The 21,976-nt window shown below is 46.6% G+C and overlaps 1 protein-coding gene and 1 non-coding gene across 2 annotated transcripts; one reads left to right on the top strand and one right to left on the bottom strand.

Annotated features, from left to right (window-relative positions):
* Positions 1–1,315: 1,315 nt before the first annotated feature.
* On the bottom strand, positions 1,316–1,387 carry TRNAD-GUC (transfer RNA aspartic acid (anticodon GUC)). Its single transcript has one exon. It is a non-coding gene; the product is annotated as a tRNA-Asp (tRNA).
* Positions 1,388–1,614: 227 nt separating this feature from the next.
* Positions 1,615–20,274, top strand: LTA4H (leukotriene A4 hydrolase). The gene is made up of 19 exons (XM_068142783.1): positions 1,615–1,801; positions 2,822–2,952; positions 5,877–5,997; positions 6,532–6,600; positions 7,320–7,424; positions 9,393–9,445; positions 10,032–10,104; positions 10,398–10,538; positions 10,752–10,775; positions 12,087–12,157; positions 12,250–12,361; positions 14,005–14,149; positions 14,237–14,340; positions 14,697–14,767; positions 15,615–15,669; positions 16,654–16,749; positions 17,713–17,795; positions 18,386–18,490; positions 19,738–20,274. Exons 1-19 carry the CDS (start codon positions 1,652–1,654, stop codon positions 19,856–19,858), a joined length of 1,830 nt encoding a protein of 609 aa, XP_067998884.1. The 5' UTR covers positions 1,615–1,651; the 3' UTR covers positions 19,859–20,274.
* Positions 20,275–21,976: the final 1,702 nt, after the last annotated feature.

A 21,976-nucleotide genomic window follows, 5' to 3' on the forward strand; every position in this document is an offset into this window, starting at 1 on the left:
TAGCAATGTGCCAGTGTTTGCTCCTCCAGATTTCATCAGTAATGGTCCTCGTTCAAACCTTCCTTCTGCCAACACTGCAGGAGGCCTCCTGCCAGTGCTCCCTTGCTCTGTGCCTCCTGTGGACTTTGTCCAGAGAGAAGCCAGCCTGGACTGCACCAGAATTCCCACGGAAACCTGAGGTGGTGCAGGGAGCTGCCGCTGGGCTTGCAGGTGTTCCAGCAGTGCTGGCTGTCACATCCCAGCAGCGTGGGGGTGTGTGGGAAGGATTCGGTACCGAAGGAGAGGGGAAAATGCTTAAGGTAACCTGGGGAAGACTTAGGTGAGAACAAAGTACCCTGCAGGGGGAGAAAGGTTCACCTTGTAAAACTCCGCTCAGTGCTCCTCATTCCTTTTCCTTTTACCTTTGCCCACGCACAAATGAGAGCGGCTTCCCAGGGCTCTAGGAGCTGCACCTCTATAGCAAAACTTTGCCTCTTGGGTTGTTTGCACTGTGTCAGCTCAACCTGAAAACAGGACCCTTGACTAAGCAGGTACAGAGTTGCTTGTAAGAGGTTTTTTATGCCTGCAAAGCACTGTCAGCATATTTCTGTTTTGAATTAATTGCTTTTCTAGTACCTTATTGTTTTATGACAGCTGAAACTGCCTGACTGGATGCCAGCACATAGGAACTACTAAAAGGTTCTTGCATCTTATTTTATGGTGCAGCCTCTGTTCTGAACTAAACTGCCTATGAAACAAAATCCATTTCCTTGTGTTTCTGATGACATATTTATGGGGACCTCGATAAAGGGAAGTGGGCATGGGAAGAAATGCAGACACTGCACAAGGAAAAATGTTTGGGCTGTTTTAAATTCTTTCTGTAATAAACACAATGATAGACTTCTTGGAACTCCCTTTCTCTTCTGCCTGGGTTGTCTGCAGGGGGCTGTAGTCCAGCTCTAGGGTGTCACTGAGAATGATGCCCCCCGTCACACCTCCTCTTCTTCACATTGTTCTCACATTCTCATCTCAGGATCACATCCAGATGTGACATCTGGGGCAGTGGGATGAGGCCCCTGAGCTTTGCCACCAGACAGTGAGCCCATGGGAAGCACCTGCTGGTCTTACACTGTACCTCCAGCCCTGCATCCCTCCTGTGCCCGCACCTGAGGCAGGTATGCAGCCAGGATCCAGCTGTTTTCTTCTGTGCTTCCTATTTAATAGCCGCAGCGCCGTCTGGCAGCGGCTTTGCTTTCCTGAAAACCTGCTTTTGCCCGTGGGGTAGAGGCCACATCGGGTAAGGAAAAAAAAAAAAATACATGAAAATATTCCGTACCTCCCCGTCGGGGAATCGAACCCCGGTCTCCCGCGTGACAGGCGGGGATACTTACCACTATACTAACGAGGAATTGTACACGCACAGGTCCTGCACCAGCCACCAGATGGTTTCTACAGCGCGCGTACCCGCATGCACTGACCCCGCCCCCTGCAACCCGCCGTGCCCCGCCGTGCGCCCCGCCACGGGAGTTGTAGTTCTCCTGCCGCGGCCGGCGCACGTACGGATCGGAGGACGGACCTACGACTCCCAGCGGCCAGCACGCGGGCCCGCCCCACCTCCCGGCGGGGCGGCGGCAGTGTTGCCGGCGGCCGCGCGGCGCAGGGTGCGTGAGCGATGGCGGCGGACCCCAGCTCCTTCTCTTCGCCCTCCTGCTGCCGCACGTACCACCTCTACCTGCGCTGCCGCGTCGACTTCGGCGCGCGGGCGCTGCGGGGCACGGCGGCCTTCACGACGCGCGCCGAGCGCGAGGCGCTGCGTCGCCTGGTAACGGCGGGGACAGGCGGGACGGGACGGGACGGGCTGGGCTGGGCTGGGGGCGCGACCCTCGTGCCGCCCGCCGCGGCCGGGCGTGGCTTGTGAGGGGCGAGCGAGGGCTGAGGGGGAGCGGCGTGCGGCCGTGCTCGGGGGCGCGTGGTCTGCCCGCTTCTCTCCGCAGCCGTGCCACCACCCCTCAGCAGCCTCCCTCGGCCGTCGTCCGGGTCCTGCTTTTCCCTCCCGCTGTCGGAGATCACCTCCGCTTTGTGGGGCTCCTTCGCCCCAGCCACCCCGAGGTCGCCTGCGGACCCGGCGCCTTGGTCACCCCCTGGGCTAGCAGCCCCTTGCTGTCCCTGGGCGGCCCGGGTGACCAGCTTGCCGCAAGGGGAGGGCAGAAATGTGTCTTTTCCCCATTAAAATAGAGAAGAGCTGAGAACAAACTATCGGCAGGCTTCACTGAAGCTTTTTCCATGTCTGTTGTACCGGCTGCTGTCGCGGTTCGCTACGCAAATAAGCAGATAAACCTCTTCAGCTTTGCTTTCAGAAGCGAAGTTTGAGGGTTATTTTTTCATGCTGGCTCCCTGACATCCTTAATTTTAAGAGAAGAATCCATTCTGTTAATAAAAATGCGTAAAAAAGCCTCGCTCCTGCTGCAGATGGGAGTGCTTCGTTGTTTTGTTTTCTCTTGCATGAAAAGGTGATTCATAGTGGCTGGTTCAGAGTGGAAGCCGTGGCAGGGGGTTTTCTATCGTTCTCCTCACTATAGTGGCCCTCATAATGTGTTTTACCTTGTGCTTTGCTTAGGCAACTCCTCTTTCCTCTTTTCGTGGTCAGAAGCTGGTTTGCTTCCTTGTCCCACTCCTGCTGTGTGAGTGCAGTGATGCTCTTAAAGTGCCCGTGCCCAGCACTCAACACAGTCACTAACTCTTTTTGGTTTTACTTACTAAATACCTTTTTTTCCTTCAGACTTGAGTTTTAAGGTTTTGATGGGTGCTACTTTAACACTGTTTAACACTGGCTTCGTTACAGGTGCTGGATACGAGAGAGGTACAGGTATTTAAAGTGACTGTAAATGGACAGGATGCCGAATTTGGGTTTGGAGAAAAGCACAGTTTCAAGGGGACCCCCTTGGAAATCACACTGCCCTTTGAGCTAAGAAGGTACACAATTTTTTCCTCCTTACTTAGGCATTTTCCAGTATGCACTCTATGAGCTGCCTGTCTGCCTGCAGGGTTGTTCTGTAAAGCTTGCAAAGGGACTTAGAAAGTAAGGTGTTGCATTTATTTGGTATGAGCTTGTAAATTAGTTTAATATTTAGCTTTCAAAACGTTGGGACTCTCTGTACCCATTTCCAGGCCCTGCATCATGTCCAAAATGAATCTCTAAAGTAAGCAGCAAAATTATGTGTAGTGTATCACAGTGATCCACTGCTGCTTGTCTGTAATTTTCTTTCTACTTCAACTACCTGAATTTTAGAATAGAATAGAATTAACCATGTTGGAAAAGACCTTTGAGATCATCCAGTCCAACCTATCACCCAACACCATCTAATCAACTAAACCATGGCACCAAGTGCCTCATCCAGGCTCATTTTTAAACACCTCCAGGGATGGTGACTCCACCACCTCCCTGGACAGCACATTCCAATGGCCAATCTCTCCTTCTGTGAAGAACTTCTTCCTAACATCCATCCTAAACCTCCCCTGGTGCAGCTTGAGACTGTGTCCTCTTATTCTGTTGGTGGTTGCCTGGGAGAAGAGACCAACCCCCACCTGGCTACAACCTCCCTTCAGGGAGTTGTGGAGAGCAAGAAGGTCTCCCCTGAGCCTCCTCTTCTTCAGGCTAAGCCTGTTCAGAATTGCTGGAATATGGCACATAGGGAGTTACAGATCCTTTCTTTCCTACAAGGGCTGATCCTTGCTGCTGTTATTAGATAGAAGCATGTATTCAAATAATAAAAGTATTTTTATCTTGACTGTGCTAAGCCCCACTCCTCAAAACCAGGAACTTGAGTTTTGACAGTGTGGTGGAGCTAGAAGTAACCACAATCTACCTCTTAAGTGGCATGAATTATAAAGTTGTTACCCAATTGCAATATATGATTTGGCAGCTCTCTTTAGATGTTGTAATAACTCCATGGTACCTCCCAGCTGAGAGCTGTGGTTGTGTGAGGAGGTTCCCATGGCTGAACCAAGTTGAAGACTTCCGTTGCTTCTTGGTTTTGTTTTCTGAACTGGTTGTTACCTCTGCAAACTCATGTCTGGTTTCAAAGCTTTGCTGCTGTTCTCTGAATTGGTGCAATTCAGAAACACACATAATGTGGGGAAGAGGGGAAATGGCCTGCAGCAGCTGTCCCTCCTGGGGAAACACTTCTGCTATGAAGCTGAACAAATGAAATACTTGAAGAGGCCAGAGCAGAGACACAGGCCTGTTTCTTTTCTTTGATGTTTTGCTGGATTTCCTTGGAAGGAAAAAAACAAAAGGCCACAAAAATCAGGTTATAAGTTGTGAACATAAGACTTTGTAGTTGTGTGAGATACAGTCCCCCACATAAACATCAATAAAACACTGATAGGAAAGGGTAGAACTTTGGTAGAACCCTGTGCAGTTGCTGTTCCTTATGGTAGGACAAATTGCTTTCTCTTGTCAAATATGTACTTTGAAATGCTGGTTGTAAACTGGATGTATAAACCTGGTCAGCTTATCTGTAGCATCCAAGTCCTGATTAGCTGAAGGTTGTTCTGATTTATGGCTGGATTGTTAGTTCCAGAGGGTTATGTGTGTAAGCTGGAACTTTCTGACAACTAAGCAAATACTTCTGTGTAGAAACACACTTGTTTCTTTTGGTGTCAGTGATGGTTTTGATACGGCTTTCAAGAAAATGGGAGTAGGAATTTGTCAGGGTTGTGTGTGCTGTCTTGTCAGCTGTTGCCTGCCTTGCACAGAGCTTAGTTTTTACACCAGTCCTGAAGCCCTAAATAAAACCCATTTTATTTACAGAATACACAAATCCTATGTTGCTGAAGGAAATATTTTCTTATGTAGGCTTTATATGCTTTTTTTGTTTCCTTGTTGCAGTTGGGAGTTTTTAATAGTTATGCACAGAAGAGAACAGAACAGAATTAACCAGCTTGGAAGAGACCTTAGAGATCATTGAGTCCAACCTATCAGCCAACACCATCTAATCAACTAAACCATGGCACCAAGTGCCTCATCAAGTCTCTTCCTAAACACCTCCAGTGATGGTGACTCTACCACCTCCCTGGGCAGCACATTCCAGTGGCAAATCTCTCTGTCTGTGAAGAGCTTCTTCCTAACATCCAGCCTAAACCTCCCCTGGCACAGCTTGAGACTGTGTCCTCTTGTTCTGGTGCTGGGTGCCTGGGAGAAGAGACCAACCCCCACCTGGCTACAACCTCCCTTCAGGGAATTGTAGAGAGCAAGAAGGTCTCCCCTGAGCCTCCTCTTCTCCAGGCTAAGCAACCCCAGCTCCCTCAGCCTCTCCTCCCAGGGCTGTGCTCCAGACCCCTCCCCAGCTTTGTTGCCCTTCTCTGAACACCTTCCAGCATCTCAACATCTTTCCTAACCTGAGGGGCCCAGACCTGGACACAGGATTCAAGGTGTGGCCTAACCAGTGCAGAGTACAGGGCTGAACGACCTCCCTTCTCCTGCTGGCCACAGTGTTCCTGATCTAGGCCAGGATGCCATTGGCCTTCTTGGCCACCAGGGCACACTGCTGGCTCAATATGCGAGGTAGTTGTCACAAAACTATATGTTACATATACAGTGTGACAAAGAGATCTGTGTGGCTGGTCCAAATAGTTTAAAGACAAAAAAAATCCATGCTCTCCTTGAAAAGAGGAAAACAAATTCTGGTTATTAATAATAAAAGTGCCTTGGGACCAGCTAATTTTTTGCTACCATAATTGAAAGGGGAAAGTAGTTTTTAATCTGCTCCTGGTATTTATTTTTAATGCTTTTGAGACAGTGCTTAAGACCCGTTTTCCAGAGATCTTTGTAGAGGAATTTCAGTAGTGATCAGGAGCTGGGTCACAACAGTCTGATGATCTCCTTTATTACACAGGGGCCAAGAAGCAATTGTTGAAGTCTCCTTTGAAAGCTCTCCGAAGTCTTCAGCTCTCCAGTGGTTTTCTCCTGAGCAAACGTCTGGCAAGCAGCACCCATTGCTCTTCAGCCAGTGTCAGGTTGAGTGGATCCATTTGGATTTTCTTTTTACATACCCCTGTAATTCCCCTGGTTTCTGAAGAGTTGGAAAGGAAAGGCAAGTGGAGGAAAGTACAGCAGACCATAACTTTTGATTGTGTGCATCCAGGGTCCTGAATGAAAACACTGAAGTCAGGGCAGCACTGAGATTTTTGTCACACATTTGCAATTTAATACTTCCAGAACTGCTTTACCCTCTCTAGTGTTCTTGTTGAGGAGCAAGCAGCCCTTTGCAGTCAACATATGTGGCTCTTGATCTGTCTCAGTTTCCATTACTTTTAGAAAAGCTTTGATTAGAATAAACAGTCTTTATTTAGAGTAAACCAAACCAGGTTGGAAACTGCTGTGAGTTACAAATAGTAGGAAGTGGTGGTTTCTAAAGAATTAATTCTCTGGAGGAACTGTGTAGATTTCCAGTATAATACAGTAGTTTGATTGATTTCTGAGTCTCTGAATTAGACAAATGATCTTCTTGCCTTATGGTTTGGGGTTTTCTTTTTGTCCCCTCTTGCCAGGCTGCCCACTGCAGAGCCATCTTTCCATGCCAAGACACACCTGCTGTGAAGCTAACCTACTGTGCAGAGGTAGGTGAACCTAGTTCATGTGTGTGTAAGAACAACTAATGCAATGGGTGACAAGTTTTATAGCTGTCAGTGTATGGTGTAGAGTCAAACCAGAGAATAATGGGTTTCCAGTTTAATGTAAGAGCCAAACACTGCTTATATTCCCTGCTGCACTTCTGTAGTTTTCCCATTTTCTTACATATCTTGTTGCCTGTTTTTTCCTTTCCAAGAGAAAAACAAACAAACACACAAAACCAGAAAGCCCCCCCCTCCAACAAGCCAGAAAGCATCCCAAACCAACTAAAAGAAGTGCTGTAGTAAGACAGAAATAGGTTCTTGAATCAGGAAAAGCTGACAGTAAGACATCAAAGAAGTAGAGCTGTAGAGTAAGAATATTTTAAATGACTCTCATGTAAGCTTTAAGTAATATATGCTGGTACATAGTTAGGGGGTCTTTGCAGTCCTAGCATAAATAGTCCATGAGTAGTGTCAAGGAAGCAAAGAGCAGATATGCAATGTGCCATTCCAGGTCAGGAATCTGTGGGAAGTGAAAGCTCTGGCTTGTGTCAGAGGTGGTCCTTCCAGCCAGTTAAATACTGCCAGCCTTTAAAACATAGCTTTCTGTCTACCTTACATGCAACACAACAAATGAGGGCTACTCTTTGCTGCTGCTGCTGCTTTGAGCACATTGTGCTGTCCTGTGTGCCAGCTGAGTCCCTCATAGTTGGCTCATCTTTCAGATCTCTGTTCCTAAGGAGCTGGTGGCCCTTATGAGCGCGAATCGTGAGGGGGAGCTGCCTGACCCGGAGGACAGCAGTCGGAAGATATACCAGTTCAGCCAGAATGTAAGTGCCCCAGGCTGCTCAGCACCTGCCTGATGTCTGACCCCTGACTCAGGCACTTCACAGTCACTTCAGACATGGGTTTGATTTTATCAGTAAATCATAGATCCATAGAATGGTTTGGGTTGGAAGGGACCTTAAACATCATGTGCTTCTTACCCCCTGCCATGGACAGGGACACCTCCCATCAGCCCAGGTTGCTCAAGGCCTCATCCAGCCTGGCCTCGAGCACCTCCAGGGAGACAACATCCATGACTTTCCTAGGCAACTTGTTCCCAGTGTCTCACCACCCTCACTGTAAAGGATTTCTTCCCTAATCTCCAGTCTAAATCATCCCTCTTGCAGCTTCAATCCATTACCCCTCATCCTGTCCCTTCTGATAGCAGAGTATCTTTGTTCATTCTTTTTCTCTTAGAGGTGAAAACTCTGGCTTTTATGGAAAGTACTTCCAGCTCATTAAAGATTACTGTTCTCAGATGCAGTTTTATTAAGTTAGTTTAAGGATTCTGCTGCTCCTGAAGTGACAGTCTCAATTTATTTGCCTGGCATTTTTGTTTTCACAGCTTTTTGTATTACAGTTCTGATGTTTATGGGATCTCTTGGTGAGCTTAGTTCATTTTGCTGAACAAGCAGATAAAAATAACATAAATTTTAGAAGGAAATTGTTTCAGTAAGCTGATCTTGGCTGTTGAGGGACTGAAGGGCTGCAAGGAGGGGTGGAATTGTGTGACAGGAGGAGAGGGGGAGCTGCTCTGAAGGGCAGCAGCTATTGGTTCATCTGGCTGCTATGTGAAACCTGAGAGGCAAGAATGGGAGAGAGAGAAGAAGTAGTTGTCACCTTATCTGCAAGCTTTTCAGTATGCAGTGCTCTGCCTTCCCTGTGGAGCCAAAACATGTCACACGGTCTAGTGCATAAGGCTTCAGTATTTTATCTCACCAGAGCTGTATGCTACCTGGAGATACACTGTTGATAAAGTGGACCTGTACAAGGCACAACATTTAGTGTAATTGAAATGATGCTACACTTCCTAATATGAAAACAAATCAATAATTTATTGGAAGTAAAGATTTTCAGATTAGTAACCTGAGCACCAAAATGTAGGGATATAGTGACAGTCATTTAGTAACTTGTCTGTAACAAACTGCACTATTGCTTAGAAAGGTTGGCCCTGATGATGATCTTTGGGCTCCCTTCCAAGGTAGCATTCTGGGGTTTTTTTAGGAATATGTTGTGTAGGTTAATGTATTAAAAGTAAAACACAGTGGTAGGGGTAGTTTAACAAAGGATATTGAAGAGGCTTGAGGATAATGGTGGAATTAAAAAGCACTTCTTGTAGAGAAAAGGGGTCTCATGTACTGGAGAGAGTCCATCAGAGAGCTGGGAGCATGATGAAGGGACTGGAACATCTCTCCTGTGAAGAAAGGCTAGATCCCCAGGGCTCTTTAGTCTGGAGAAGAGAAGGCTGAGAGGGCATCTTATTAACTCCTATAAATATCTGAGGGGTGGGTGTCAAGAAGAAGGTGCCAGGCTCTTTGCAGTGGTGTCTAGTAATGGGACAAGGAACAATGGGTATGAGCTGCAACACAGGAACTTCCACCTCAATGTGAAGAGAAACTGCTGTGAGGGTGCTGGAGCCCTGGAGCAGGCTGCCCAGAGAGGTTGTGGAGTCTCCTTCACTGGAGACTTTCAAGACCAGTCTGGACATATTCTAGTGTGGCCTGCCCTAGGTGATCCTGCTTTTGGCATGGGGGTTGGACTTGATCTCCAGAGCTCACTTCCAGCCCCTAACATTTTATGGTTCTGTGATTTGGGAAGGAGAAAAACAGTACTTTAATGACATCATGCAGCATGAAGCTCTGGAGGAGATGTGCACGCTTCCTTACTGGCACACCTTTGTTTTTCCTTGAATCATTGATGCTAATAGCTCACATGACAGATAATAGTTCTTCATTTTTCATGTTCTTCACTAGGTTCCTATTCCTTGCTACTTGATTGCTTTAGTGGTTGGGGCTTTAGAAAGCAGGTGAGTGAATCTGCACAAACTGTAAGTATTAATAGTTGCTATTTGTTTCTTGGTCTGCTTTTTCCAGATTGAAAAGCTCTTCAGTGAAACTCTGTATCAAGCTGCATGTATCTTGCTTCACTCTTGCAAATTGTTTTCTGTAGAATGTACTTTTTTTGTGGAACTTAAAGTAGTATAGTAGTATCCTGAAGAGTTTGGAATTGATTTGAACCACTAAGGGCTTATTTTTTTTCTAGCTCAGGGAGTAGCATCTTTTGCCTCAGGTGGCAGAAGCTTTGTCAAGTACAAAAGGCAGAAGGTTCTAGCTTCAGCTTTGTTGCTGATCTGCACAAGGATGTGTTAATCTAGGTTATTTATGTTAGGGCTTTGCAGCATTTTAAAATTGGCAAATTTTCAGTTTCAATCAGGATTTCCAATGTATTTGTCCTCAGCAGTGGCTGTGTTTGTTTTGCTTTGGTTTTTAAAGCCCTGTTTTAGCACTAAAAAGGGGCAAAGACTCTCTAATGAGTTTCTTCAGCAGCATGAGCACAGTTTCCCACAGAACTATTTCCAGTTCAGTGTCTCAGTGACATTTTACTTCCAACAGGAAGATTGGCCCAAGGACACTGGTGTGGGCTGAAAAGGACCTAGTGGATAAATCAGCCTATGAATTTGCAGAGGTGGGTGATTAACAGCAAAAAATGTTATGTAAACTAATTGTTTCACATAGAAGTGGAGCAGGAGCAGGCTGGAGTTCAGTGTTTTGTTCATCTGTAGCTCCCACCTCCAAAACTGCTGCTCTTCTATCACAAGACTACTATTGAAAATGAACATTGCTACTGTGTTATACTCATTTTGTATGTGAAACATGCCAAGGTGAAAGAGAATGAAGTGTGGCCTCCACAGCCTATTACTTGTTCAGTGTTTGTCACCTGAATTCACTTTCAAAACTAATACTGAGCTCTTGTTTCAGACTGAAGCCATGCTGAAAACAGCAGAAGATTTAGCAGGGCCCTATGTGTGGGGACAATATGATTTGTTAGTCTTGCCACCTACTTTCCCTTATGGTGGCATGGAGAATCCTTGTCTTACTTTTGTAACTCCAACATTGCTGGTAAGTGTGGCACTGATAAAAGTCAGCTCCTTACAGCTTGCTTTATTCATCAAGCAGTGGAAATTAATCCACAAATCACATTAATCTTCCTCCTAAAAAGAAATGTAAATGCTCTTGGCTCCTTTGAAGTTAGGGGTCAGACCTGAGACTGCTTTAAGTGGTCTATTTTGACATCTACTTGAACTAACAACTGCCTTTTTGTTTTAATTGCAGGCAGGTGATCGATCTCTATCAAATGTAAGTGTAGAACAGGTTCATGTCTCCAAGTAGAACACAACTGAAAGTTGTATCTCAACTTCCTTTGTAACAGATCCTTGAAAACTTGGTCTCTTTTTCACTGGGGGAATTAAAAAGTGAAGGCAGTGACTCCGAAGTCTTACAAAGTGAGTTTTAGTTCTGAGTAAACTCTAGAAAACTGGAGACTTATTTTGCATAATGAACAGATAAAGCCATGGGTGCCTGTGTGCATCAGGGCCTGACTCAACTTAGCTGCTCAGTAGCTCTTTCCCTGTCCTAGTGTGGCTTGAGTTGAAAGGGGCTGTAAAGATCATCCAGTTCCAACCCCTCTGCCGTGGGCAGGAACCCCTCCAGTTACACCAGGTTGCTGAAAGCCCCATCTAGGCTGCTTTTAAACACTTTAAGGCATAGATATGTTTAAAAACCAGAGCTGAATTATCTCACTGAAATTGTAGGGAACTCCTTCCTCTGTCTCTCTGCACTAGAGCTCACTCTGCTTACAGTTTTGAAGTGGAAATCATGACTAGGATTTGAGTAAACTCTGCTTTCTCTGTAAAGCCGAGTGCTCAGGATGCTGTTTATCTCATGTCTTTCTACCAGACTGATACACTGCTAAAAACAAACAAACAAAAAGACTAAAATATGATTATCTTATCCCAAGAACAGTGACATATTTGACAAGGAGACTTTTTAATGTATCCTGCATCATTTCACAATACATTTTAATGCATCATGCACTCATTCCATATAGGAGTGGCTGTTTTCTCCCTGTTTGATACACAGCAGAAGCTGCTTAGGTGTGACAGTAGCACTAGTCTGTCCCTTGGCATGGATCCAGCTTTCTGAAGTGTGATTGGAACTGGCACAAGTTGCCCAGAGAGGTGGTGGAAGCCTCATCCTTGGAGGTTTTAGCAGCCAGGCTGGATGTGGCTCTAAGCAACCTGCTGTAGTGTGAGGTGTCCCTGCCCATGGCAAGGGGTTGGAACTAGAAGATCCTTGAGGTCCCTTCCAACCCTAACAACTCTGTGATTCTCTGATTTCCTAAACCAAGTACCTGTGCCATGTTACCAGAAGGATTATTTTTGTTGATCAATGTGGCTGGACATTGAAGGCTCAGCAGTGTAGTGTGAGTCCTCTAAAATTCTAAGTTTAGAGAGCTGTGAATGCTAACTGGCTTTGGGAAGGTAGTGCAGGAAGTGAGATCCCATTGGAGTGTCTTTCTTTCTGTTGGAGTTGGGTGTTCGTTTTCCAGGGGACTCTAAATGCTAGATGAGTCCTCCTTATCTGTGTGTTTTGGGTGTTTTTTTTCAGGTTATTGCTCATGAAATCTCTCACAGCTGGACAGGAAACTTGGTAACAAACAAAAATTGGCAGCACTTTTGGTAGGTGTGACTTTCAGGTGCAATGCAAATGGTATTTTAAAGTGAATATGTGAAGCAACAAACTCACCAACTGGGTTTGCCCTCCTCTCCAGGCTGAATGAGGGCCACACGGTGTACCTGGAGCGCAGGATTCAGGGGAGGCTCTTTGGTGAGCAGTTCAGGCACTTCCAAGCCCTGGGAGGTTGGAGGGAGCTGCAGCATTCAGTAAGTTTTTGAAGTTAGGGTAACTTCAGGGTCAAGGGTATACCTAAATCAAACCTGGTTTCATGTGTTTTCCACAATTAAGCCCTGTCAAGTCAGCTGGAACAGGCTGTCCAGAGAATAGACTAGACTAGACCAGACCAGGTTGGAGGAGACCTTCAAGATCATCACATACAACCTATCATCCAACACCACCTAATCAACTAAACCATGGCACCAAGCACCCCATCCAGTCTCCTCCTGAACACCTCCAATGATGGTGACTCCTCCACTTCCCTGGGCAGCCCATTCCAATGAGCAGTCACTCTCTCTGTGTAGAACATCTTCCTAACCTCCAGCCTAAACCTCTCCTGGTGCAGCTTGAGACTGTGTCCTCTTGTTCTGCTGCTGCTTGCTTGGGAGAAGAGACCAACCTCCACCTGTCTACAACCTCCCTTAAGGTAGCTGTAGAGAGCAGTAAGGTCTCTCCTGAGCCTCCTCTTCTCCAGGCTAAGCAACCCCAGCTCCCTCAGCCTCTCCTCACAGGGCTGTGTTCCAAACCCCTCACCAACTTTGTTGCCCTTCGCTGGACACATTCCGGCCTCTCAGCATCCTTCCTAAACTGAGGGGCCCAGACCTGGACACAAGACTCAAGGCATGGCCTAACCAGTGCAGTGTACAGGGGCAGAATGACCTCCCTGCTCCTGCTGGCCACACTGTTCCTGATCTAGGCCAGGATGCCATTGGCCTTCTTGGCCAGCTGGGCACACTGCAGGCTCATGTTCAGCCTACCATCAACCAGTAGCCCCAGGTCCCTCTCTGGCCACTGCCTGGCCACTCTCCAGCCACTCTGATCCCAGCCTGTAGCACTGCATGGGGTTGTTGTGGCCAATGTGCAGAACCCGATGCTTGGGCCTGCCAGCGCCTGCCTAGGCTCTGTCCTGTGCAGCTTGCTGTAGGTGAACCTGCTCTGGCAGAGGGGTTGGATTAGATGGTCTCCAGAGGTCACTTCCAACCCCTGCCATTCTGTGCTTCTCTAAGCATACTGGTAAGCAGCTGAAAGCTGTCAGAACTGCCTGCGAGCCTGGCCATCAGAACTGCCAGTAGCTGATTGATTTTGTTTCTTGTCTACTCCACTGTAACTGAGGATGTTTGTTACTGCCCAGGAGAGGGGGTTTGTGTTTAGCTAGCACAGTTAAACTTTAGTTTTCAGAGTTCCAGCCTGTGATGTTTCCAGCTCTTTCCTTCAGTTTGCTTCATGCAGTTTACCCGGTTCCCTATGAATATTGCCTCACTGGATTTTATTCTTTACACTACCCATTCAAACCAAGCAGTTTAAATTCTTTATCTGGATTTATCCTTTTATTAACAGTTTATTAGGTGTTTGTGATTAGGCAAGACATGCTATTAATAATGTGCTTTGTGACAGATGGGACACAGAGTGATTGATCCTAACATCTCTCTGTTTGTGCTGTCAGGCACTGGTTAAAACAAGGAGAAAAATGTGAAAGGCTTTGTGCAGATTCAGGAACTTCAGGAAAAATAATAAGAGAAAGCTTGGGAATGAGAACATCTTTAGGTTGGTTGGGTTGTACCTCAACTGATGATTTGCAGGAGTGCTGCTTTCCTTAAGTGAATTGTTTTGTTGTCTTGTGTCTTTGTCACAGATAAATACTCTGGGAGATAAAAATCCTTTGACCAACCTCATCCCTAATCTGAATGAAGTAGATCCTGATGATGCCTTTTCATCTGTTCCATATGAGAAAGGCTTTGCTTTGCTTTTTCACCTTGAGCAACTTCTTGGAGGACCAGGCAAGTGTTTGTTAGTCAGACTTTTTATGTGAGTGTTGGCCATTTGAATTCCACACACTGAAATGTGTTTGGTTTTTCATCTGTTAGATGTCTTCATGGGCTTCCTGAAGGCTTACATTCAGCAGTTTGCTTATAAGAGCATAGCAACTGAGGACTGGAAGGATTTCTTGTACTCCTACTTCAAGGATCAGGTTGGGAAGCATTTCAAATTTGAAACCTTTTAATTATGTGAAGCTGTGGCATAGTCTGGGAGTTGCCTTCTTTAAGGACCAGTTCTTTGTCTTACTCTTCTTTATCTGGAGCCTGGGGCTCCTTTCTGGTGGTGGGGTGTGTGTGTGTTTGGGGCTCCTTTCTGGTGTGGGGTGTGTGTGTGCTTGGGGCCCCTTTCTGGTATGTGTGTTTTCTAGAAGGCAGTATTTCAATTTGCATAGGGTTCTACAGGTTAATTGAAGGGATGTTAAAAAGGAGGAAAAAGAATCTAGTTTCCTTGTAGGATGTGTTTTTCCCTAAGCTTTAAGATTGAGTAAGAATTTGTGTTGCTTTGTAGGTCGATGTTCTGGATAAGGTTGACTGGAACTCCTGGTTTTATGCTCCAGGCATGCCACCAGCAAAGCCCACGTAAGCTGCATTCTTTTGTAGTTATCTTTTCCTTCCCCAGAGTGCTCAAAGTTTTCCAAACAGGCAGGAAGCAGTTTGTAAACAAGGTGAAAGTCTTCTCAGAAACCTTTTGTTAGATGTTCAGTGCTGTGTAGACATTGCCAGAGGTGTTTATAGAGGGGAAAAAATGCAGCTGTTCTCAGTCTTTTTTGTTTGATTCTGGTGGAAGGTATTTGGTTTTGAAGGGAGGTTGGTGTTGGCCTCTTCTCCCAGTTAAGTAGTGACAGGACAAGAGGTAATGGCCTCAAGCTGGGTCAGGGGAAATTTAGATGGGCTACTGAGAATGTCTTGGCTGCAAGAGTGGTCAGGCATTGCAACAGGCTGCCCAGGGGAATGGGGGAAGTCACCATCCCTGGAGGTGGTCAAGAACTGAGTAGATGTGGCACTTAGGGACATGGTCTAGTGGCTATGGAGGTGTTGGGTAGAAGGTTGGATTTGATGAGCTTGGAGGAATTTTTTCAGCCTTCATGATTCTGTGATGCTTTTAAGTTACCAGGAAAGATTCTCTTGTCAGAGAGCTTGTGCCACCAATCTTCTCTTTTCAGCTCTGAGGTGTGATGTGCATAGGAGCATATGCTCAGAAGTATTGATCACCTTAGTGGGTGGGATCAAGGGATGGTGCATCCAGCTAATACTGAGATGTGTTACAAAACAGATCTTCTGTCAGTTGTGTTGCAATGCCAAGCTGGGGCCTACAACAAGCAGATGTGGAGCCATTTGAGAACCATCTCTAGGCATTCTTGTAAAAACACTACCAAAGCTTCTTGTGTTTTCAGTGTGTGATTATTTGTTCTCATTTATTTGACAGGTATGATATGACACTTGCAAATGCCTGCGTTGCCTTGTGTGAAAGATGGGTCAAAGTGAGTGATTAAAGAATGTTGAGCTGTCTGTGTCTTAAGGCTAGCTCCTTTTATCCAAAGTGAGCCATTCTTTTCTGACATCTGGCATGCCCTGAGTAGGAGAGTATGGCTGACAGGGAGTCTTGCATGGTGAGACTACACCTGCAATACTGTGTCCAGTTTTGGGCTCCTCAATTCAAGAGACAGGAAGCTACTAGAGAAAGTCCAACAGAGAGCTAGGAGGAGGATGAAGGGACTGGAACATCTCTCCTATGAAGAAAGGCTGAGAGACCTGGGGCTGTTTAGTCTGGAGAAGAGAAGACTGAGAGGGGATTTTATTAATGCCTATATATAGCTGAGAGGTAGGTGGCATGATGAAGGTGCCAGGCTCTTTGCAGTGGTGCTCAGTAGTAGGACAAGGAAGGGTATGAGCTGCAACACGGGAAGTTCCACCTCAATGTGAAAGAGAAACTTCTTTGCTGTGAGGCTGCTGGAGCCCTGGAGCAGGCTGCCCAGAGAGGTTGTGGAGTCTCCTTCACTGGAGACTTTCAAAACCTACCTGGGTGTGTTCCTGTGTGGCCTGCCCTAGGTGATCCTGCTTTTGGCATGGGGTTGGACTCAGTCTCCAGATGTTCCTTCAACCTCTGTGATTTTTTAGACTAGCCTTTCAGCACAGAGCCTGCAGGTTTGCTGTGACTTCTGTAAGAGAAGTTCACTGTACTTGTATGGAACCTCTAACTTCTCAATACAAAAAGTGTTTGTTTTTTTCCACTGAACTAACAAAGACAGTGGAGACAGAAAGTGGAGGGAGAACAAGTGAAAACTGAAGAATGCTAAACATCAGAGAGTTGCTTTAGCCCAGCCCTTCCCCTTCTTGTGCTATCTTGCACCAATACAAATTGCTGTCTTTCTTTTTACATGAAGTGGCTCAACAGAGAATGAAAAATTACACCTGGTTTCACTTTGAAATACCTATTGAAAACTTGAGTAACCATTCTTTTGTAGGCAAAAGAGAGTGATTTGGACTCATTCAGCTCAGAAGACCTGAAGGAGATGTCCTCTCATCAGTTGATTGAGTTCATGGCGCTGTTGCTTCTGGAGGTAATGGAGCACCTGGGGTAGTTTGGCTCTGGTGCCACAAAAGCAGGCACAGAAGCCTGTTGGAGTTGTCCTTTTGGATTTCAGTTGTCCATTTTCCTTTCAGTTCTTTCAGGTTTTGCCTCAAGAATCCACTCTCATGATACATAGTTACTAAAACTTTAATCTGGCTTCCCTGCTTGTCTGGCTCTGTAGCTAATGAGCAGCATCTGAAATGTTTTGGATTGAAAGGGAAAAGCAAAACTTACTAAGGGGCTTGAATTTGTCTGCATTTGATGTTACAGCAAATAACCTACAAATAAAACAAAAGGAAAGTACTTTCTGGCTGTTCCAATGGTACTGGATGTGGGAATTTGCTAATGCTTATTCTCTGCCCCTTCTGCACAGACAGATCTGCTGGCTTTAGAACCTGGGCCTGAGCAAGGCCTAACAGGGCTCTCTGGTCAGCAGTGGGCCTCTTGGTTGCTCTGGGCCCCCCATGCTGGTGCATGTCTTGAACTAATTTTGTGCCAGTTATGTGACCAGAAGGGTGGTGTGGGTCAGGGCTTAGGGACAGCACAGAGATGGAGAACTGGGAGGTTTAGGCTGGGGGTGAGGGGAAAGTTCTTCCCAGGAAGAGTAATTTGCCATTGGAATGTGCTGCCCAGGGAGGTGGTGGAGTCAGCATCCCTGGAGGTGTTCAAGAGAAGATTGGACCACGTGGCACTTGAAGCCATGGTTTAGTTAGTCATGAGGTGTTGGGTGACAGGTTGGACTTGATGATCTCTGAGGTCTTTTCCAGCCTTGTTGATTCTATGATAATACTATGAGAAGGTGAAAGGATGAAGTATAAATATGTGAGCTTTTATATATGAAATCATTTTTATAGCAACAGTCTCCTTGAATGGACCTGGTTTGGTTTCTTTTGCAGTCTGTGGCTTGAAGTGTGCCTTTGGCTTGTTCTGACTCTGCAATTCTCTCTTTCAGCCTCCTCTTCCACTGTCACATGTCCAAAGAATGCAGCAGGTGTATAACTTCAATGCTATAAACAACTCTGAAATAAGACTCAGGTTTGTTCTAGCACAGGCAGCTTTCTAATCTTAAAGGCTTTCATAAAACAGAGTCCTGCTTCATGCATAGCCAGTTGTACAGAACTGGTGCAAGGGCTTGGGGGGGGGGCATGTTTAAGTGCCTGTGCAAGCATGTTTGCTGCAGTGGTGTTCTGTTGACTATGAATTGGGTAAGTAGAGCCTAGCAGAAGAGGTAGAAGTAAGCAGTGGATTAGCTGTGCTTGATTTTCATCTGTCACACTAACAAAGGAACAGGCTGCCCAGGGATGTGATTGAGGCCCTATCCCTGGAGACATTCAAGAGACATTGATGTGGCCCTGGGAAGTCTGATCTTAGCTGGAGGTGTCCCTGCTGACAGCAGAGACCACAGGGCTGGACAAGATGACCTTTGAAGGGCCCTTCCAACCCAGTGCAATCTGTGAACCTGATGACCTGGTAACTTATTTTGTCATCCAGCATTATTGTATAATACAGCAGTGAGCCTCTCTGTCACCCAGAGAGATCTGCAAAAAGCCTTCCAGTAGTGAGTCAAGAGCCAGCCTTCTGTTCTTCCCCAGTGAGTTCTGCTGAGGTGCCTTCTTTTGTTGCAGGTGGCTGCGCCTTTGCCTCAGGTCCAAGTGGGAAGAAGCTGTTCCTCTGGCTTTAAAAATGGCCACAGAGCAGGGCAGGATGAAGTTTACTCGACCCTTGTTCAGGTAAAAAGCAACCTCCAAACTGCAGGAGCTGGTCCTGTTGGCATTTGTAGCACCATGTATTTATGGTATGCTTTGAAATGATAGAGAATTTTCTTTGGACTGAGCAAGCTTAGCCTCAGTCAATGTCTACTCTTTGTAACAGAAAACTTAAGTCTGCCAGTATGCTCCTCACTGTGAGCCTCTCAGGGGAAAAGCAGAACTTTGAGATAATCCCCACTGTACTAGCTGCATGGCTGGGGGGTTGGGTTGTGGGGAGGTTTTGTTTGATTGTGGGGGTTTTGGTTGTTTGTTCATGGGGGTTTTGTTGTGGTGGTGGTGGTTGGTTGGTTGTTCATGGGGGTTTTGTGGTGGTGGTGGTGGTTGGTTGTTCATGGGGGTTTTGTTGTGGTGGTGGTGGTTGGTTGGTTGTTCATGGGGGTTTTGTGGTGGTGGTGGTGGTTGGTTGGTTGTTCATGGGGGTTTTGTGGTGGTGGTGGTGGTTGGTTGGTTGTTCATGGGGGTTTTGTTGTGGTGGTGGTGGTTGGTTGGTTGTTCATGGGGGTTTTGTGGTGGTGGTGGTGGTTGGTTGGTTGGTCATGGGGGTTTTGTTGTGGTGGTGGTGGTTGGTTGGTTGTTCATGGGGGTTTTGTGGTGGTGGTGGTGGTTGGTTGGTTGTTCATGGGGGTTTTGTGGTGGTGGTGGTGGTTGGTTGGTTGTTCATGGGGGTTTTGTGGTGGTGGTGGTGGTTGGTTGGTTGGTCATGGGGGTTTTGTTGTGGTGGTGGTGGTTGGTTGGTTGTTCATGGGGGTTTTGTGGTGGTGGTGGTGGTTGGTTGGTTGGTCATGGGGGTTTTGTTGTGGTGGTGGTGGTTGGTTGGTTGTTCATGGGGGTTTTGTGGTGGTGGTTGGTTGGTTGTTCATGGGGGTTTTGTGGTGGTGGTGGTGGTTGGTTGTTCATGGGGGTTTTGTGGTGGTGGTGGTGGTTGGTTGGTTGTTCATGGGGGTTTTGTGGTGGTGGTGGTGGTTGGTTGGTTGTTCATGGGGGTTTTGTTGTGGTGGTTGGTTGGTTGTTCATGGGGGTTTTGTTGTGGTGGTGGTGGTTGGTTGGTTGTTCATGGGGGTTTTGTTGTGGTGGTGGTGGTTGGTTGGTTGTTCATGGGGGTTTTGTTGTGGTGGTGGTGGTGGTTGGTGGTTTTGGGTTTTTTTTCTCTTGTGCTTTATTTTATCTTACTGGATTTGGGGTTGTTTTTTCCTCCCTGTCTGTTCCAGGGACCTTTACAATTTTGACAAATCTCGAGACCTGGCTGTCAAAACATACCTGGAGCACAGAGCCTCAATGCACCCAGTCACTTCAATGCTTGTGGGAAAAGACTTGAACCAGAATCAGTGACAAATTGTACAGATTTCCCTGACATTTTCTTGTTGCTGACAGAAGAGGCTGACTCCTCCACAAACTTTTGATAGACCTGCTTGATTATGCCATAAGAATGCTCTGCCTAATTTTAGCTCCAAATTAACTTTTCCAAATCAAGGCTAGTACTTCCTTTCTTGTGCCTTTCCAAGCAAAACAGCAGAACTTGCTACACCTCTGGAAATGGGAGGACGAATTTGGTTAGGAAGCAATGTTTAGGGCACACACAATAAAAAGCTGTTCTGAGATGCAGTCATTTGTCAATCATGGGATTTAGAAACGCTGCAAATGTAACTGCTGGCTGGTATGGCTCTTGGCACAGCTTTCTTCTTCACAGCAACGCATTGGAAATGGGAAGCATTTGAAGAGTCAAAAATAAATCTTTGCCTTGTCAACTTGTCTGTGCACTGATCTGTACAAACCCCCCTTTGAAATATTTGGGGTTTCTCCTTTTTTCTGTTGTTGGGGGAAACATTTTGGTCGTGGGTCCAAGAGGACCACAGCATTCTGGTGTTGGGGTTGGATTTCCTTCCCAGGCCTGTTTTGTTCATGGCTGCCTTGCTGGAATTCCTCATGTTCATCACAATGGGATGGCTTTGCTTCATTATTCCCTTAGGATCCTCTGCTGTGCACTAAGAGTAGTGGTCCAAAATACTTCCTGGTTTGCTATCCTGGGCTTTGGATCCAATTTCAGATTTAATACCTGGCTAGTATGGTTTTGGTAAACTCATTTACATTATTTCAACCCACTGCATATTTCCAACACTTCTAATTATTGCAGGGGGGGACCTTAAATCCGAGTTTTTCTCCCTCCCTATTTGAACTTTTTAATATTTCCATTTGTTAACCAGTGCTGGGCATTGCCAGTTCCACACCGGTGTAAGAACTTCAAGTTAAGGTAAAAAAACAACCAGAGGGGGCTGCTTTGGGTTGTTACAGGGCTGCTTTTGTAGATGACACCAAACTGGGTGGGAGTGTGGATCTGCTTGAGGGTAGGAAGGCTCTGCAAAGGATGTGGACAGGCTGGATCCATGGGCAGAGGTCACTTGTATGAGGTTTAACAAAGCCAAGGACCAGGTCCTGCACTTGGGTGACACCAGCCCCAGGCAACACTACAAGCTTGGGTCAGAGTGGCTGGAAATCTGCCTGGCAGAAAAGAACCTGGGTGCTAGTTGATGGCCAACTGAACACGAACCAGCAGTGTGCCCAGGTGGCCAAGAAGGCCAACAGCATCCTGGCCTGGATCAGGAATGGTCTGGCCAGCAGAAGTAAGGCAGTGATGGTGCCCCAGTACTGGGCACTGGTGAGGCTGTACCTGCAATGCTGGGTTCAGTTTAAGGCTCCTCACTCCAAGAAGGACATTGTGGGGCTGGAGCTTGTCCAGAGAAGGACAGCAAAGCTGGGGAAGGGCCTGGAGAACAGGGCTGGGGAGGAGCAGCTGAGGGAGCTGGGGGTGTTCAGTGTGGAGAAGAGGAGGCTGAGGGGAGACCTCATTGCTCTCTACAGCACCCTGAAAGGAGATTGCAGTGAGGTGGAGGTTGGTCTCTTCTGCCTAGTATCAGGTGATAAAAGGAGAGGAAATGGCCTGAAGTTGTGCCAAAAAAGGTTTAGGTTAGACAGGAGGAAAAATTTCTTTGCTGCAGGAGTGGTCAGGGGTCAGAACAGGCTGCCCAGGGAGGTGGTGGAGTCACCATTCCTGGAGTTGTTCTAAGCAATGTGTGGACATAGCATGTGGGGAGATGGTTTTAATGGCCATGGGGGGGTTAGGCTGATGGTTGGACTTGCTGTTCCTGGAGGACTGTTCCAACCAGAACAATTCTGGGATTCTAAGGCAGAGGTTTAGGTGAATCTGCTGTGAATGGTGCCATCTGCAGATGGCTTTTTGAAGTGAGTTGGGCAGGAACTTTTCCTGGAGATGATCAGTTAGCATCAGTTCCATCTGTTCACTTAAAGGTGACCCCGTGTGGAGGAGTAACAGAAAAAGAGAAAAGTGCTGTTTCAGAGGATATAAACCATGGCAAAAGCTGTCCCTCATGGTGTACCTGAAAGGGCCTGCAAGAAAGCTGGGGAGGGACTTTTTACAAGGGCTTGAAGTGA

The sequence above is a fragment of the Melanerpes formicivorus genome, unplaced genomic scaffold, assembly GCF_026170545.1.
Source record: "Melanerpes formicivorus ecotype bairdi unplaced genomic scaffold, bMelFor1.0.p_v2 SCAF_8, whole genome shotgun sequence".
Lineage (NCBI taxonomy): Eukaryota > Metazoa > Chordata > Aves > Piciformes > Picidae > Melanerpes > Melanerpes formicivorus.